The following is a 15,901-nucleotide window of genomic DNA, read 5'->3' as shown; positions in this document are numbered from 1 at the left end:
AGCTGACCAGAGCTCTCTGGGCAGCCAATCCCAGCTCGCCGCATTAGAGCCCCGACGAGGGTCGCGGGGCCACTGGGTCCTTGGAAACGGACGCTTAGGGACATCCCGCTTGCCAGCTTAAGTCCACGTAGGCCCAAATGTGGAAAGCCGTATCGCATCCTAGAAAGGGCTTTCTTGCCACCCAGACGTCCCCAGCCCTTGCAACGTCCCCCCCGCCACTCCTGAGCCACCCGGCCAACTCTCCTCAGGGGCTCGGCTGTTTCGCGCTCCCCACACTTGTCCGGAGTTGTCTCCTCCCGCGGCCGGGATGGCCCCTCTTCCCTTCCTCTGTTCCGATGTCCAGTCCTACATAATTTTTAAATCTAAGTTAAATGTCACTTGTTAAAGCCCCATTGCACGTTTCTCAGTAACTCCTGGAAGGTACACAGAAGGGTTCACTTAAGTTCTTTGTATAACTTAGCTTACACATGAACAAACATACAACTAGGTTTAAACTGTGCATAGCTCTTACAAAGCCATGAAACTGAAATAATTTGTAAATTAGCTCTATAAGTTTACAGAAACTCCACTCAATTGTTTCTATCCAATTTGCCATTAGCTATTCATTCGTTTGGCTCTCAGTAGTTCCTGGACCACTAACTGTGGTCCTGATTGTGTGGCAGTTACGCTCATAAGCTACGATGTGCCCCTCCATGACTTAATTTCCCACCTCCTTTCTCTGCATTTTTCTTGGGAAATGTTTATTCACACGACTCACAGTGACATCATTTGGCCTTCACATGATCAACCATCATTTATGTCACTTCACGTTTTTTCCGTTACCTCACAAGACTTTAGTAACTAGAGAACCACTTGACACTAACTGAACAATAAACACAAATCCAGTTTTAGATAGTAGCTATTATAAATTGGTCGTCCAAGGATCTAGGAAAAGCTTGCATTGTTTTAAGATGCTCATCAAAATGAAAACACAGAAACAAATTCCTGTAGAAAGCTCTTGGATCTGAACTCGAGTCATAATAATGGTACTTATCTGCCAAGAACTGTCCTAAGTGCTTTTATTAGCTTATTCATTCAATCCTCACAAAAACTATGGTGCAGGCCCTTTTTATTTTTCCCTTTTTTTCAGAAGAGAAAACTAAGGTCCAAATAAAAGAAATCACTTGCCCAGTATCTCAGTTAATACATAGCAGTGTCAAGATTCAACCCCAGGTTTTTGTGCATATCAATCATATTATATACCTGTGTGTTTGTTCTGTCTCTCAACTCTCCCAAGAATATAATCTCCAAACTTGGTTTCTGTTCACGATTGTATTCTCAGGGACTAGATTAGATTGAGGTTTGGCACTAAATGAGTTTTGTTGTTGTTGTTTGTCTTTTTTGAGATAGTGCCACTGCACTCTATCACCCAGGCTGGAGTGCAGTGGCACTATCTCAGCTCACTGCAACCTCCTCCTCCCAGGTTCAAGCAGTTCCTCTGCCTCAGCCTCCTGAGTAACTGAGACTACAGGCGTGCACCACCACACCTGGCTAATTTTTGTATTTTTAGTAGAGACAGGATTTCACCATATTGGCCAGCTGGTCTTGAACTCCTGGCTTCGTGATCCGCCTGCCTTGGCCTCCCAAAGTACTGGGACTACAGGCGTGAGCCACTGCACCCGGCCCTAAATGAGTTTTTTTTTTTTTTTTGAGACAGAGTTTCGCTTTTGTTACCCAGGCTGGAGTGCAATGGCGCCATCTGGGCTCACCGCAACCTCCGCCTCCTGGGTTCAGGCAATTCTCCTACCTCATCCTCCTGAGTAGCTGGGACTACAGGCGTGCGCCACCATGCCCGGCTAATTTTTTGTATTTTTAGTAGAGACGGGGTTTCACCACGTTGACCAGGATGGTCTTGATCTCTTGACCTCGTGATCCACCCACCTCGGCCTCCCAAAGTGCTGGGAGTACAGGCGTGAGCCACCGCGCCCGGCCTAAATGAGTATTTTTTTGATGGATGAAGAGTCGACGTCTTCAACGTCTACTGCAATGCACTATATACATTAGATCAAAAAAATGATATACCCAATGAATGGGAATAAACATGCCATCTTTTCTGGTTTTTGACAGTTTGCTCTTGGGTCCGTGGTGGCAGTCACCAAAGCATCTGGGGGCCTACCACAGTTTGGCGATGAATATGACTTTTACCGAAGTTTTCCTGGCTTCCAAGCATTTTGTGAAACACAGGGAGACAGGTTGCTTCAGTGGTAAGTACTATATTTTGTTATCTTGTGTTAATGAAAAGAAATGAAAACAAAGAGGTAGATAAATTTTTTCCTGAAATTTATTTTTCCTTAAATATTTTCTGTGGTATGAAGAGCTATAAAATGTGAAATATGAAGCAATGGATTTTGATTAGGGAAGTATTACTTGGTATATTTTTAGTTTAGCTTTTAAGAAATGTATTGACTTTTGTACAAATCTTTTTGGGTTTTTTTTGAAACTGAGTCTTGTTCCTTCACCAGGTGCCAGGCTGGAGTGAAGTGGTGCGATCTTGGCTCACTGCAACCTCCGCCTCCCAGGTTCAAGCAATTCTCCTACCTTAGCCTCCCGAGTAGCTGGGACTACCGGCGCGTGCCACCACACCCAGCTAATTTTTGTATTTTTAGTAGAGACGGGGTTTCACCATGTTGGCCAGGATGGTCTCAATCTCTTGACCTTGTGATCAGCCCGCCTCGGCCTCTCAAAGTGCTGGGATTACAGGCATGAGCCACAGTGCCCGGCTTGCAAATCTTTTTGAATTAATATGGGACTTAAACACATAGATTAAAGATTCTTTCACAAACTTGTAGTGTTAACAGGTATTTCTCTCTCTCTTTTTTTTTTTTTGAGACGGAATTTTGCTCTGTCACCCAGGCTGAAGTGTATTGGCTCCATCTCGGCTCAAGCGAGTCTCCTGCCTCAGCCTCCCAAGTAGATGGGATTACAGGCACACCACACCACACCTGGTTAATTTTTTGTATTTTTTGTTTGTTTGTTTGTTTTTGAGATGGAGTCTTGCTCTGTTGCCCAGACTGGAGTGCAGTGGCGCAGTCTTGGCTCACTGCAACTTCTGTCTCCTAGGTTCAAGCGATTCTCCTGCCTTAGCCTCCCCAGTAGCTGGGATTACAGGCATGTGCCCCCATGCCCAGCTAATTTTTGTATTTTTAGTAGAGAGGGGATTTCACCATATTAGCCAGGCTGATCTCAAACTCCTGACCTCATGATCCACCTGCCTCAGCTTCCCAAAGTGCTGGGATTACAGGTATGAGCCACAGCACCTGGCTAGAGGGCAAGTTTTATTGGTCTCATCAAAAAGTATTGGAGGCTGGACGTGGTGGCTGATGCCTGTAATCCTAGTGCTTTGGGAGACTGAGGCAGAGGGATCTCTTGAGAACAGGAGTTCAATACCAGCCTGGGCGACATAGGGAGACTCTGTCCCAGCAAAAAATTTTTAAGGTAACTGGGAGGGTTGATGTACATCTGTAGTCCCAGCTACTTGGGAGGCTGAGGTGGGAGTATTACTTGAGCCCAGGGGTTCAAGGCTGCAAGGAGCTGTGATGGCATTACTGCATTCCAGCGTGGCCAACATGGAGAAACCCCATCTCTACTAAAAATACAAAAAATTAGCCCAACTTGGTGGCGCATGCCTCTAATCCCAGCTACTCAGGAGCCTGAGACATGAAAATCGCTTAAACCCAGGAGGCAGAGGTTGCAGTGAGCCAGGATTGTGCCACTGCAGTCCAGTGTGGGCAACAGAGCAAGAACCTGTCTCAAAAAAAAAAAGTGTTGGAAACATTCTGAGCAACATCATTTAAGCATTCTGTCTCACAGATTGTAAACAAATGAAATAAATATCTACAGTCTAATCTTGGTTATCCTTTCCTTAGCATGAGCAGAGTAATGCAGTACCATGGGTGTCGCAGTAACATTAAGGATCGAAGTAAAGTGACTGAGTTGGAAGACAAGTTTGATTTACTAGTTGATACCAATGATGTAATTCTGGAGAGAGTGGTGAGTATTTTCCTTTACTCTTATGGTAACTAACAAAGAAATTTGTATTATTAAAATATACAGAAAAACCCAGACACCTTAGAAAATGAAAAGGAAATAAGCTTAACATTTCTTTTTTTTTTTTTTTTTTTTTTTTGAGACGGAGTTTCGCTCTTGTTACCGAGGCTGGAGTGCAATGGCGCGATCTCGGCTCACCGCAACCTCCACCTCCTGGGTTCAGGCAATTCTCCTGCCTCAGCCTCCTGAGTAGCTGGGATTACAGGCACGCGCCACCATGCCCAGCTAATTTTTTGTATATTTAGTAGAGACGGGGTTTCACCATGTTGACCAGGATGGTCTCGATCTCTTGACCTCGTGATCCACCCGCCTCGGCCTCCCAAAGTGCTGGGATTACAGGCTTGAGCCACCGCGCCCAGCCAAGCTTAACATTTCTTATATTAACATTCACTTTTGATAGTTGGCATGTTTTTTCTAGAAAATAATTACAATTGTCTTAAAAATATTACTACCCCATGGAAGCCTGTTTTTTCTTTGTCTGTCTGTTTGTTTGTTTTGAGATGGAGTCTTGCTCTGTCACCCAGACTGGAGTATAGTGGGATGATCTTAGCTCATGGCAACCTCAACCTCCCAGGTTCAAGTGATTCTCCTGCCTCAGCCTCCGGAGTAGCTGGGATTACAGGCACCCACCACTATTCCTGGCTAATTTTTGTAGAGACAGAGTTTTGTTACATTGGCCAGGCTGGTCTCAAACTCCTGCCCTCAAGTGATCTACCTGCCTTGGCCTCCTAAAGTGCTGGGATTATAGGCATGAGCCACCGTGCTGGGCCTGGAAGCCTGTTTTTAAAGTGCCTTATTCCAGCCAAGTGCCGTGGCTCAGGCCTATAATCCCAGCACTTTGGGAGGCTGAGGTAGGTGATAACGGAAGTCAGGAGTTCAAGATCAGCCTGGCCAACATGCCAAAACCCCGTCTGTACTGAAAATATAAAAATTAGCCGAGCTGTGGTGGCGAATGCCTGTCATTCCAGCTACTTGGGAGGCTGAGGCAGGAGAATCAGTTGAACTCGGGAGGCGGAGGTTGCAGTGAGCCAAGATCATGCCACTGCACTCCACCCTTGGCAACAGAGTGAGACTCTTGTCTCAAAAAAAAAAAAAAAAGAAAAAAAAAAAACATTAAAATGCCTTATTCTGGCCAGGTGCGGTGGCTCAAAATCCTAGCACTGTGGAAGGCCAAGTTGAAACCATTGCTTGAGCTCAGGAGTTCCAGAATCAGCCTGGGCAACTTAGTGAGACCTCGTCTTTGTTTAAAATAGATAAATAAATAAATAAAGTACCTTATTCAGAATCTTCCTTCCAGATCTTCAAATTCTGTTTTTATTACTATTATTATTATTATTATTTTTTATTGAGAACGGAGTCTCGAACTGTCGCCCAGGCTGTAGTGTAGTGGTGTGATCACGATCTCGGCTCACTGCAATCTCCACCTCCTGGGTTCAAGCAGTTCTCCTGCCTCAGCCTCCCAAGTAGCTGGGACTACAGGCAAGTGCCACCACGCCCAGCTGATTTTTTTGTATTTTTAGTAAAGACGGGGTTTCACCATGTTGGCCAGGATGGTCTCCGTGTCCTGACCTTGTGATCCACCCGCCTCGGCCTTCCAAAGTGCTGGGATTACAGGCGTGAGCCACCTCGCCCAGCCCTGTTTTTATTTTTTTTGAAGACTGAGGTCTTGCTCTGTCACCCAGGCTGGAGTCCAGTGGTGCAATCATAGCTCACTGCAACCTTGAACTCCTGGGCTTAAGTGATCCTTTCACCACAGCCTCCCACATAGCCAGGACTACAGGTGTGCACCACCATGTCTGGCTAGATTTTTTTTATTTTATAGAGACAGTGTCTCACTGTGTTGCCCAGGCTGATCTTGAGCTCCTCAAACAATCCTGGTCTCAATCAGTCATCCCACCTCAGCCTCCTTAGTCATTAGGATTACAGGCCTGAGCCACTGTGCCTGACAAGATTTATAAATTCTATTTGTATTGCAAGAGAATAAGCCCTTATATTACCCAACTAAAATTTAGGTTATTTGTACTGTGTTACTCAAAATCTACTGAACACCTCAGTTCACAGGATTGGAAGCAGATGTGTATTATTCTATCTTGCTTACTGTCTATTTGTGCCTAATTCTGTGGCAGAACATTATTTTCACAGAAATACGTAGAGATCATGAAAAACAAATCTAACCTGAACCATCCGACAGTCCTAAAAATATTTAAGGCATGCTCTCCTGTCCCATAAAGTTATCTCTTCCCTAAATGCCCACAAATCTTTCAGCGGTTTCTGATACCTTGTGATTTCAAGTCCTGCCATACTTCTGTGTGTCACCTGGGTGTGCCTCTGTTAGTAGTGCCCAAGCTGATATTTCATGTCTTGCTTTAAAGTGCAGAAAAGGCCAGGAGAGGTGGCTCACGCCTGTAATCCCAGCACTTTGGGAAACTGAGAAGGGTGAATCACGAGGTCAGGAGTTCAAGGTCAGCCTGGCAAAGATGGTGAAATCCCCTCTCTACTAAAAATACAAAAAATTAGCCAGATGTGGTGGCAGGCACCTGTAATCCCAGCTACTCAGGAGGCTGAGGCAGAGAATTGCTTGAACCCAGGAGGCGGAGGTTTCAGTGAGCCTAGATTGCATCACTGCATTCCAGCCTGGGCGAGAGCAAGACTCCATCTCAAAAATAAAGAATAAATAAATAAAGTACAGAATAGGCCAGGCATAGTGGCTCACGCCTGTAATCCAAGCACTTTGGAGGCCAAGGCGGGCGGATCACCTGAGGTCGGGAGTTCAAGACCAGCCTGACCAACATCGTGAAACCCCGTCTTAAAAATAAATAAATAAATAAAATACAGAATAGATCAGGACTCCCTTTAGTCTCATTCTAAGTAGTATACGTCTATATTTAATGTATGCAGTCCAGGGACTTCTTAGTTATTTTAGTGGCCACATTACACTGGTAAATCATATTAGAATTTTCAGCCCAATTCAGAGCTGTAAAGAGACAGTTGAGTATTGGGCATGAGTAATTACTGTCCTGCCTGCCTTTGAGCAAATAATGCATTAATTACTTGGCATAATGTACTAATCACCTTTCATATATTGATCAGCTCTGTAAAATTTTTATTTTTTTAATTGACAAAAGTTGTACAGATGCTCCTTGATTTACAATTGGGTTATGTCTCAATAAACCCATATTATAAGTCAAAAATGCATTTAACACACCTCCATTAGTCTAGAGTTGGGCACAATCTTTTTTTTTTTTTTTTTTGAGACAGAGTCTTGCTCTGTCGCTAGGCGCCAGGCTGAAGTACAGTGGTGTGATCTTGACTCACTGCAATCTCCGCCTCCTGGATTCAAGCGATTCTTCTGCCTCAGCCTCCCAAGTAGCTGGGATTACAGGCATGCACCACCATGCCTAGCTGATTTTTGTATTTTAGTAGCAACAGGGTTTCACCATGTTGGCCAGGATGGTCTCGATCTCTTGACCTTGTGAGCTGCCCGCCTCGGCCTCCCAAAGTGCTGGGATTACAGGCGTGAGCCACCATGCCCGGCCAAGTTGGGCACAATCTTACACAAAGCCTCTTTTTTTTTCCTTTTTGAGACAGGGTCTTGCTCTGTCACCCAGGCTGGAGTGCAGTGGCAGGATCTTGGCTCACTGTAGCCTCTGCCTCCCAGGCTCAAGTGATTCTCCTGCCTCAGCCTCCCAAGTAGCTAGGATTTCAGGTACCCTCTACCATGCCCAGCTAATTTTTGTATTTTTAGTAGAGATGGGGTTTCACCAGGTTGCCCAGACTGGTCTCGAACTCCTGATCTCAGGTGATCCACCCACCTCTCAGCCTTCCAAAGTGCTGGGATTACAGGCATGAGCCACCTTGCTTGGCCACAAAGCCTCTTTTTATAATACAGTGTTGAATATCTTATGTAATTCAAGTAGTGCTGAATATATTTCTGAAAGTAAAAAAACAGGTTGTGGCCAGGTGTGATGGCTCATGCCTGTAATCCAGCACTTTGGGGGGCCGAGGCAGGAGGATCAGTTGAGGTCAGGAGTTTGAGACCTGCCTGGTCAACATAGTGAAACCCCATCTCTACTAAAAAATATAAAAATTAGCCAGGCGTGGTGCCATTCACCTGTGGTCCTAGCTACTTGAGAAGCTGAGGCATGAGAATTGCTTGAACTTGGGAGGCGGGGGGCTGCAGTAAACTGAGATTGGACCACTGTACTCCAGCCTGGGTAACAGAGCAAGACTTCCGTCTCAAAAAAGAAGAACAGGTTGTAAATATATGTGAAGTATGGATGCTGCTAAACGCAAATCACTTTCACACCATTGTAAACTCAAAAAAAATTTTTTTTTTTCTTTTGATCACCTGAGGTCAGGAGTTTGAGACCAGCCTGGCCAACATGGTGAAACCTGTAAACTCAAAATCTTCTAAGTCAAACTGTCATACATCAGGGACCATCTGTACATATTTATGGCATACAACATGATGTTTTGACATATACATTGATCTGTTCTTATATATGTATATTTTCTTACATAAACATCGCTGAATATATTTTTTTAAAATGTTAGGTAATTAGGCTGGGTGTGGTGGCTCACACCTGTAATCCCAGCAGTTTGGGAGTCTAAGGCAGGCAGATCACTTGAGGTCAGGAGTTCGAGACCAGCTCAGGCAACATGGTGAAACTCTGTCTCTACTAAAAATACAAAAAGTAGCCAGGCATGGTGGTGTGCACCTGTAATCCCATCTACTTAGAAGACTGAGGCAGGAGAATGCTTGAGGTGGAGGTTTCAGTGAACCCAATTCAGACTGTGAAGAGTTGCAGTGAGCTGAGATCGCGCCACTGTACTCCAGCCTGGGTGACAGAGTGAGACTCCGTGTGTCAGATAAATAAATAGGTAATTAACTCTGTTGACCTCAAAAGGAAAAATACTAAACCAGTACCTCTTCTATTCTTAGGGTATTTTACTGGATGAAGCCTCAGGTGTAAATAAGAATCAACAGCCTGTCCTCCCTGCTGGCCTGCAGGTCCCCAAAACGGTAGTGTCCAGCTGGAACCGTAAGGTGAGGACTTTTCAGATTAACTAGAGCTCTTGATGTCAGCTTCATAATAGGGATTTTGCTCATTCTAACATGCATTTCTGTTCAAATTTATTAGAGAACTGGTCACTGCCTCCTTTAATTTGTTCTCATAAACACACAACCTAATTACACCCTCTCCACTTTCTGGAGACAGCCACATACACATGCATTCTTAAATGAATGGCCCGTGGGATATCGTCTCCTCGGAAGTCATAAATTGGAATTTACTATTCTAATTCATCAAGTTGCTCTGTTACAAAGTATTTGTATGCATTGGTCATAGGCAGCAGAATATGGCAAAAAAGCAAAATCTGAAACTTTCCGTCTGCTTCATGCAAAAAATATCATCCGACCTCAGCTCAAGTTTCGGGAGAAGATTGACAATTCCAACACACCATTTCTTCCTAAAATCTTCATTAAACCCAATGCTCAGAAACCCCTCCCTCAAGGTAAGTCGTTCATACTTTGCTTGCATTTGAGTCTCACTTTGTTTGATGCAAAAACCAGGAAAGCCATACACGTCTCTCTACCACCCTCCTTTCTTCAAAGGGAGCCCAGTTCAGCTATTCCAGAGGCTGAGGTGGGAGAATCACTTGAGCCCAGGAGGCCGAGGCTGCAGTGAGCTGTGATTGTGCCACCACACTTCAGCCTGGGGGACGGAACATGACCCTGTCTCAAAAACAAAAACCAAAAAACAAAGGGAGCCAGTAACTAGATAGAAAAGACACGAATGTGCTTATCTCTGTTGTGATGCTGTTTTTGTCACTGCTTGGGTCTTCAGCCCTCTCTAAGGAAAGGCGGGAACGCCCACAGGATCGTCCTGAGGACTTGGATGTCCCCCCTGCACTGGCTGATTTCATCTATCAGCAGAGAACCCAGCAGGTTGAGCAAGACATGTAAGTGTTTGCCTATGTCTGACCTTTCAGTGTGAGTGCTTACCTTTTTGCCACATTTTCACAGTTTCACTTTTGTGGAATATATACGTGAAAACAATCTGAGGAGCAGTGATTTCCTTTTTTATCCCACCCTGGGCCTTAGCAATAAGTAGAGACGGGGCTTATCATGTTTCTATTCACAAAGGGCCTGCACAGCATTGCCTCATGGAAACCTCACTGTAGTCCTGAGAAGTAGCAGTTGCTCTCATTCTCATTTTATAGATGTAAAAAGTGAAGGCTGCGCACAGTGGCTCATTCCTATAATCCCAGCACTTTGGGAGACTGAGGCAGGTGGATCACCTGAGGTCAAGAGTTTGAAACCAGCCTGGCCAACATAGTGAAACCCTATCTCTACTGAAAATACAAAAATTAGTCAGACGTGGTGGTGCATATCTGTAAACCCAGCTACTCGGGAGGCTGAGACAGGAGAATCGGTTGAACCTAGAAGGCGGAGGTTGCAGTGAGCCAAGATAGCGCCACTGCACTCCAGCCTAGGTGATAAAGTGAGACTCCATCTCTAAATAAATAAATAAAGGCCAGGCACAGTGGCTCATGCCTGTAATCCCAGCACTTTGGGAGGCTGAGGTGGGCGGATCGCCTGAGGTCAGGAGTTTGAGACCAGGCTGACCAACATGGAGAAACTCCACCTCTACTAAAAATAAAAAAATTAGCTGGGCATGGTGACGCATGCCTGTAATCCCAGCTACTTGGGATGCTGAGGCAGGAGAATTTGCTTAAACCTGAGAGGCTTAACTCAGGAGGCAGAGGTTGTGGTGAGCCAAGATCGCACCATTGTCGCACCTGGACGACAGAGCAAGCTCCTATCTCAAAGAAGTTCCAACTCTGTGAGAAGTCAGAATCTCTAATTTTGCTTTTTACATCTTTTTTTTTTTTTGAGACAAAGCTTCGCTCTTGTTGCCCAGGCTGGAGTGTGGTGGCATGAACACAATTCACTACAGCCTTTACCTCCTGGACTCAAGTCATCCTCCCACCTCTCCCTCTCAAGTAGCTGGGACCACAGGTGTGAGCCATCATGCACAACTAACTTTTGTATTTTCTGTGTGCCCAGGCTAGTCTTGAAGTCTTGAATTCCTGGCCTCAGCAAACCTCCCAACCTTCTCTCCCAAAGTGTTGGGATTACAGGCATGAGCCATTGCGCCTGGCCAGAGCTGGCCCATGTGTGGTTTTTTTTTTTTTGAGACAGAGTTTCGCTCTTGTTGCCCAGGCTGGAGTGCAATGGCACAATCTCGGCTCACTGCAACCTCCACCTCCTGGGTTCAAGCAATTCTCCTGCCTCAGCCTCCTGAGTAACTGGGATTACAGGCGCACACCACCATGCCCAGCTAATTTTTTATATTTTTAGTAGAGACGAGGTTCATCATGTTGGCCAAGCTGGTCTCGAACTCCTAACCACAGGGGACCCACCACCTTGGCTTCCCAAAGTGCAGGATTACAGGTGTGCGCCACCATGCCTGGCTGAAAAGGCATTTTTGACTGGCAATATAAGCATCTTGGAAAAACTTCACTTAAAATAGAAAATGTACTTTGCCTTTAGTATAATGAAAAAGGTGATAAAAATTTTGTTAGTATTGGCCTTTTCCTCACATAGAGCCAAAGTCTGTCTGGGCATTCGTGCCTTTAGCCCCAGCTCTGCATTGTGAGGCCACAAGCTAAGTGCTGGAGAAATAAAGGTCATGAAAGGCAGCCCGGCGCTTCTGGGCCACAGGGATCCTCAATGCCTCACAGGGCGAGGATTTTTATACAGATTTCTTAGGATCAGAAGAAAATAGAACATTAAGCTCTTGGCCAACTGAAACACTTGCTTCATCCTGACTTTACAGATTTATTATTCCAAACCACAGGAATGGTATATTTCTCATTTTGGTGTTATCCCAACATCAACCGTACAGTACTTTGCAAATAAGTACTCAAATCTTAATAAAGCTGCCTGGGTCTCCAGCTTTCTAAAAAAATGAAAAGACTTAATTATCATGTTTTAAGGGTGAGCAGATATCACCTGATTTATGATTTGTACTCGAATTGCTGAAATAATAATGCTCTTTATAAAAGGAAGATATTTTTGCAGTGGACTTTTCTCATTTGTTTCTACAGATTGGATAAGAGCCTTTGTTTTTCCTTTGAACTATGGAATTAATCAGAATGATTTCTCTTTTGTTTTATTTATTCAGGTTTGCACATCCTTATCAATATGAACTAAATCACTTTACTCCACCAGATTCAGTGCTTCAAAAGCCACAACCCCAGGTTAGTACCCAGCCTTAGTTTAAGGGTGGTGTGTAGTAGCCCAGGAGGAATCAAGTAAGTAGAGTCACTGATGCAATTTTGACTTTCCTTGAATATCTTTAAGGTAGAAGCTTCCAGTTTTGGGTCATTTCTCAAACTCATAGTTCACTTTGTACTTTACTGGGGGGTGATTTCTATATTCCTCCCTTTTCCTCACTATTCTCTTGATCCAGTTATACAGACCTATAGAAGAGACACCGTGCCATTTCATATCCTCCCTGGATGAACTTGTGGAACTCAACGAAAAGCTCTTGAATTGTCAGGAATTTGCAGTCGACTTGGAGGTATCTTGTATATGACCCTGGGTGAAATTTTTACATTTTCTGGGAGTTTATCTACTGAAGAAGTATAAAACTGGTACTAGTTTTAATCTATTTTTTAGTAAAAAATTAATCATATAACTTAGCTTTGTAGCTGACTTTTTTTTTTTTTTGAGATGGAGTCTCGCTCTGTTGCCCAGGCTAGAGTTCAATGGTGGGAATCTCAGCTCACTGCAACCTTCACCTCCCGGGTTCAAGTGATTCTCCCTGCTTCAGCCTCGCAAGTAGCTGGGATTATACATGCCAGCCACCACAACCAGCTAATTTTTTGTATTTTTAGTAGAGATGGGGTTTCACCATGTTGGCCAGGCTGGTCTCAAACTCCTGACCTCAGGTGATCCACCCAACTCGGCCTCCCAAAGTGCTGGGATTACAGCCATGAGCCACCACCCCCGGCCTGTAGCTGACTTTTCAAAATCAATAAAGGAAAGTCTGATAAAATCTTTGTTTTTTTCTATTCTCCCCTCCTTCTATGTGGTTTAGCACCACTCTTATAGGAGCTTCCTGGGACTGACCTGCCTGATGCAAATTTCCACTCGGATGGAAGACTTCATCATTGACACCCTCGAGCTTCGAAGTGACATGTACATCCTCAATGAGAGCCTCACAGACCCAGCTATCGTTAAGGTCAGCAAGCCTTTTGTAGCTCATGCCTGTGAGCTCATACAAGATTTTTAGTGCTTTTCAGTCTCCTACTTCATTATTTTAACCTAGACCCAGTAAAGTTGGGAGGAATCGTGTCATTTCCTAACTAGGGTACCATGCTAAATGGCTTTTGTTTCTAAATCCCTGTTAGAACAGCTAATACTTAGCTTGATACCACCCAGAAAAATGTTAAATCATTTTCATGACTACTGCAGTGAGCCCTAGCTGTCAAGATTGTTTGGACTTCATGGCCATACTGAAGCTGCTAGAGCTGCTTTCCTGCATCTCATTGGTTGACAACAGTTTCAGACTTTAAGATTGTGGAATTTGGAGTGTAGAAAGCTATGACTGAAGACAAAAGAAACATTTAAAACTGCATATATCTAATTTTTTTTTTTTGAGATGGAGTTTCAGTCTTGTACTCCAGGCTGGAGTGCAATGGTGCTATCTCAGCTCACTGCAACCTCCGCCTTCTGGGTTCAAGCGATTCTCCTGCCTCAGCCTCCCGAGGAGCTGGAATTGCCACGCCTGCCACCCCACCTGGCTAATTTCTGTATTTTTAGTAGAGACGGGGTTTCACCATGTTGATCAGGCTGGTCTCAAAACTCTTGACCTCAAGCAATCCACCTGCATTGGCCCAAAGTGGTGGGATTACAGGTGTCAGCCACCATGCCTGGCTGCATATATCTAATCTTGATTAGAATATTGGCTTCAGCCAGGCGAAGTGGCTCAGGCCTGTAATCCATGCATTTTGGGAAGCTGAGGCAGGAGGATCACTTGAGCCCAGGAGATTGAGACCAGTCTGGGGAACATAGTGAAACCCCGTCTCTACAAAAAATTCAATGTTAGCTGGGCATTGTGACACACCTGTAGTGCCAGTTACTTGGAAGGCTGAGGTGGGAGGATTGCTTGAGCACGGGAGGCAGAGGTTGCAGTGAGCCAAGATCACACCAATGCACTACAGACTGGACAACAAAGATTACTGTCTAATTTCAGTGTTCTAATAAACTAGAGGCAGAGTTAATTTCAGAGCCTGAGTGGCCTGATACCAGTGTACTGCATGACTTTGGTTCTGTTTTCAGGTCTTCCATGGTGCTGATTCAGACATAGAATGGCTACAGAAAGACTTTGGGTTGTATGTAGTAAACATGTTTGATACCCATCAGGCAGCACGCCTTCTTAACCTGGGCAGGCACTCACTAGATCATCTCCTGAAACTCTACTGCAACGTGGAATCAAACAAGCAGTTTCAGCTGGCTGATTGGAGAATACGGTCAGTTTGCTCTTAATGAGGAAATGTGGGTGGCAGAAGAAGGTGTGATTATTCATTAACCTGTCATTCACAGAGACCTGGGTTAGGGCCATACTATATTCATTGAAATGAATGGCATCAGGCTTTTTGCCAGTCATCTTTAGCAGCATAAAAGTGGTAGAAAATTCTTTTTTTTTTTTCTGAGACAGAGTATTGCTCCTTCACCAAGCTGGAGTGCAGTGGCATGATCTCGGCTCACTGCAACCTCCATCTCCCGGAATCAAGGGATTCCCCTTTCTCAGCCCCCTGAGTAGCTGGGACTACAGGCGTGTGCCACCACGCCTGGCCAATTTTTTGTATGTTGGTATAGACGGGGTTTCACCATGGCCAGGATGGTCTCGATCTCCTGACCTCATGATCTGCCCATCTTGGCCTCCCAAAGTGCGGAAATTCTTTAATGATGATGTGGACTTTATGATGGACTGATTCAGTTACACTGTGTTTCATGGAAATAGTGGCTGAAAAAGAGGTGCCACATCAGTATTTGTCCATGCTGGTCTCTTGTTTGAAATTCAGATCTCCCTAGTAGGGATGAGTGAGTGTGTGTGTGTGTGTGTGTGTGTGCGCGCGCGCGCGTGCGTGTGTGTGTGTGTGTATAAGATGATCTTCTGTAGGTGGGGAAGAATTCTAAGGGACACTATTGGTTTAGCTTTATAATGAATGTTTTTTGTGGCATAAGGTAGCAGTTTTGCCCCATTTCCTGCAGGCCTTGCTTAGCTTGGTCATTTTCCGCTTGTTTGCTATCTCCCTGAGGTTGCAGTTGTCATAGGAAGGTGCCACTGAACTTTTCCGGGAATTCCACATGCCAGAATGCCAGAATCTCTAAATATAAAAATAAAATTACATTAGGACTGATAAAGTCCAAATAAAAGGTAAAAATTGATAAAATCTAAAACCCCACTCCCTGTTACGGAGCCCTAACCCTGTGCCAAGCTCTGGGCTAAGTGCTTCAAGGATGTGGTCCTAAGCAGTTCTCATAACAGCCTGTGAAGTACCTAGTTCCCATTTCACAAGTTAGCCGGGTAAGCCCAAAGAGGTTAAGGAACTTGTCTAAGGACAGACAGCTGGAGCTGAGATTTGAACTCAGGAGGACAGTGTCCCCTTTTCTACCACTCCTTGTGTGTGTCCAGAGTAGCTGACAGTGCCCTTATTTTAACCATCTTATTACGCTGCCTCCCTCTACCCAGCTATTAAAATAATGGCTTAGCATGTTAAAATGCAGGAAGTGTTGGCA

At 44.7% G+C, this 15,901-nt stretch overlaps 1 protein-coding gene across 2 annotated transcripts in view; it reads left to right on the top strand.

Annotated features, from left to right (window-relative positions):
* Positions 1-15,901, top strand: part of EXOSC10 (exosome component 10) — a 31,331-nt gene that overhangs the window by 215 nt on the left and 15,215 nt on the right. For both annotated transcript variants that reach the window (XM_064363265.1, XM_064363264.1), the window contains exons 2-10: positions 2,107-2,243; positions 3,906-4,029; positions 9,029-9,133; positions 9,435-9,600; positions 9,933-10,047; positions 12,276-12,351; positions 12,564-12,674; positions 13,194-13,337; positions 14,438-14,628. In XM_064363265.1, the coding sequence (XP_064219335.1) occupies positions 2,107-2,243; positions 3,906-4,029; positions 9,029-9,133; positions 9,435-9,600; positions 9,933-10,047; positions 12,276-12,351; positions 12,564-12,674; positions 13,194-13,337; positions 14,438-14,628 (1,169 nt within the window). The remainder of the gene's footprint in view (positions 1-2,106; positions 2,244-3,905; positions 4,030-9,028; positions 9,134-9,434; positions 9,601-9,932; positions 10,048-12,275; positions 12,352-12,563; positions 12,675-13,193; positions 13,338-14,437; positions 14,629-15,901) is intronic.

This window comes from Aotus nancymaae, unplaced genomic scaffold (genome assembly GCF_030222135.1).
Source record: "Aotus nancymaae isolate 86718 unplaced genomic scaffold, 86718_ANA_hifiasm-v0.15.2.pri h1tg000053l, whole genome shotgun sequence".
NCBI classification, from domain to species: domain Eukaryota; kingdom Metazoa; phylum Chordata; class Mammalia; order Primates; family Aotidae; genus Aotus; species Aotus nancymaae.
The sequence above is the reverse complement of the archived record's forward strand: the minus strand, read 5'-3'. Positions and strand labels throughout refer to the sequence as shown.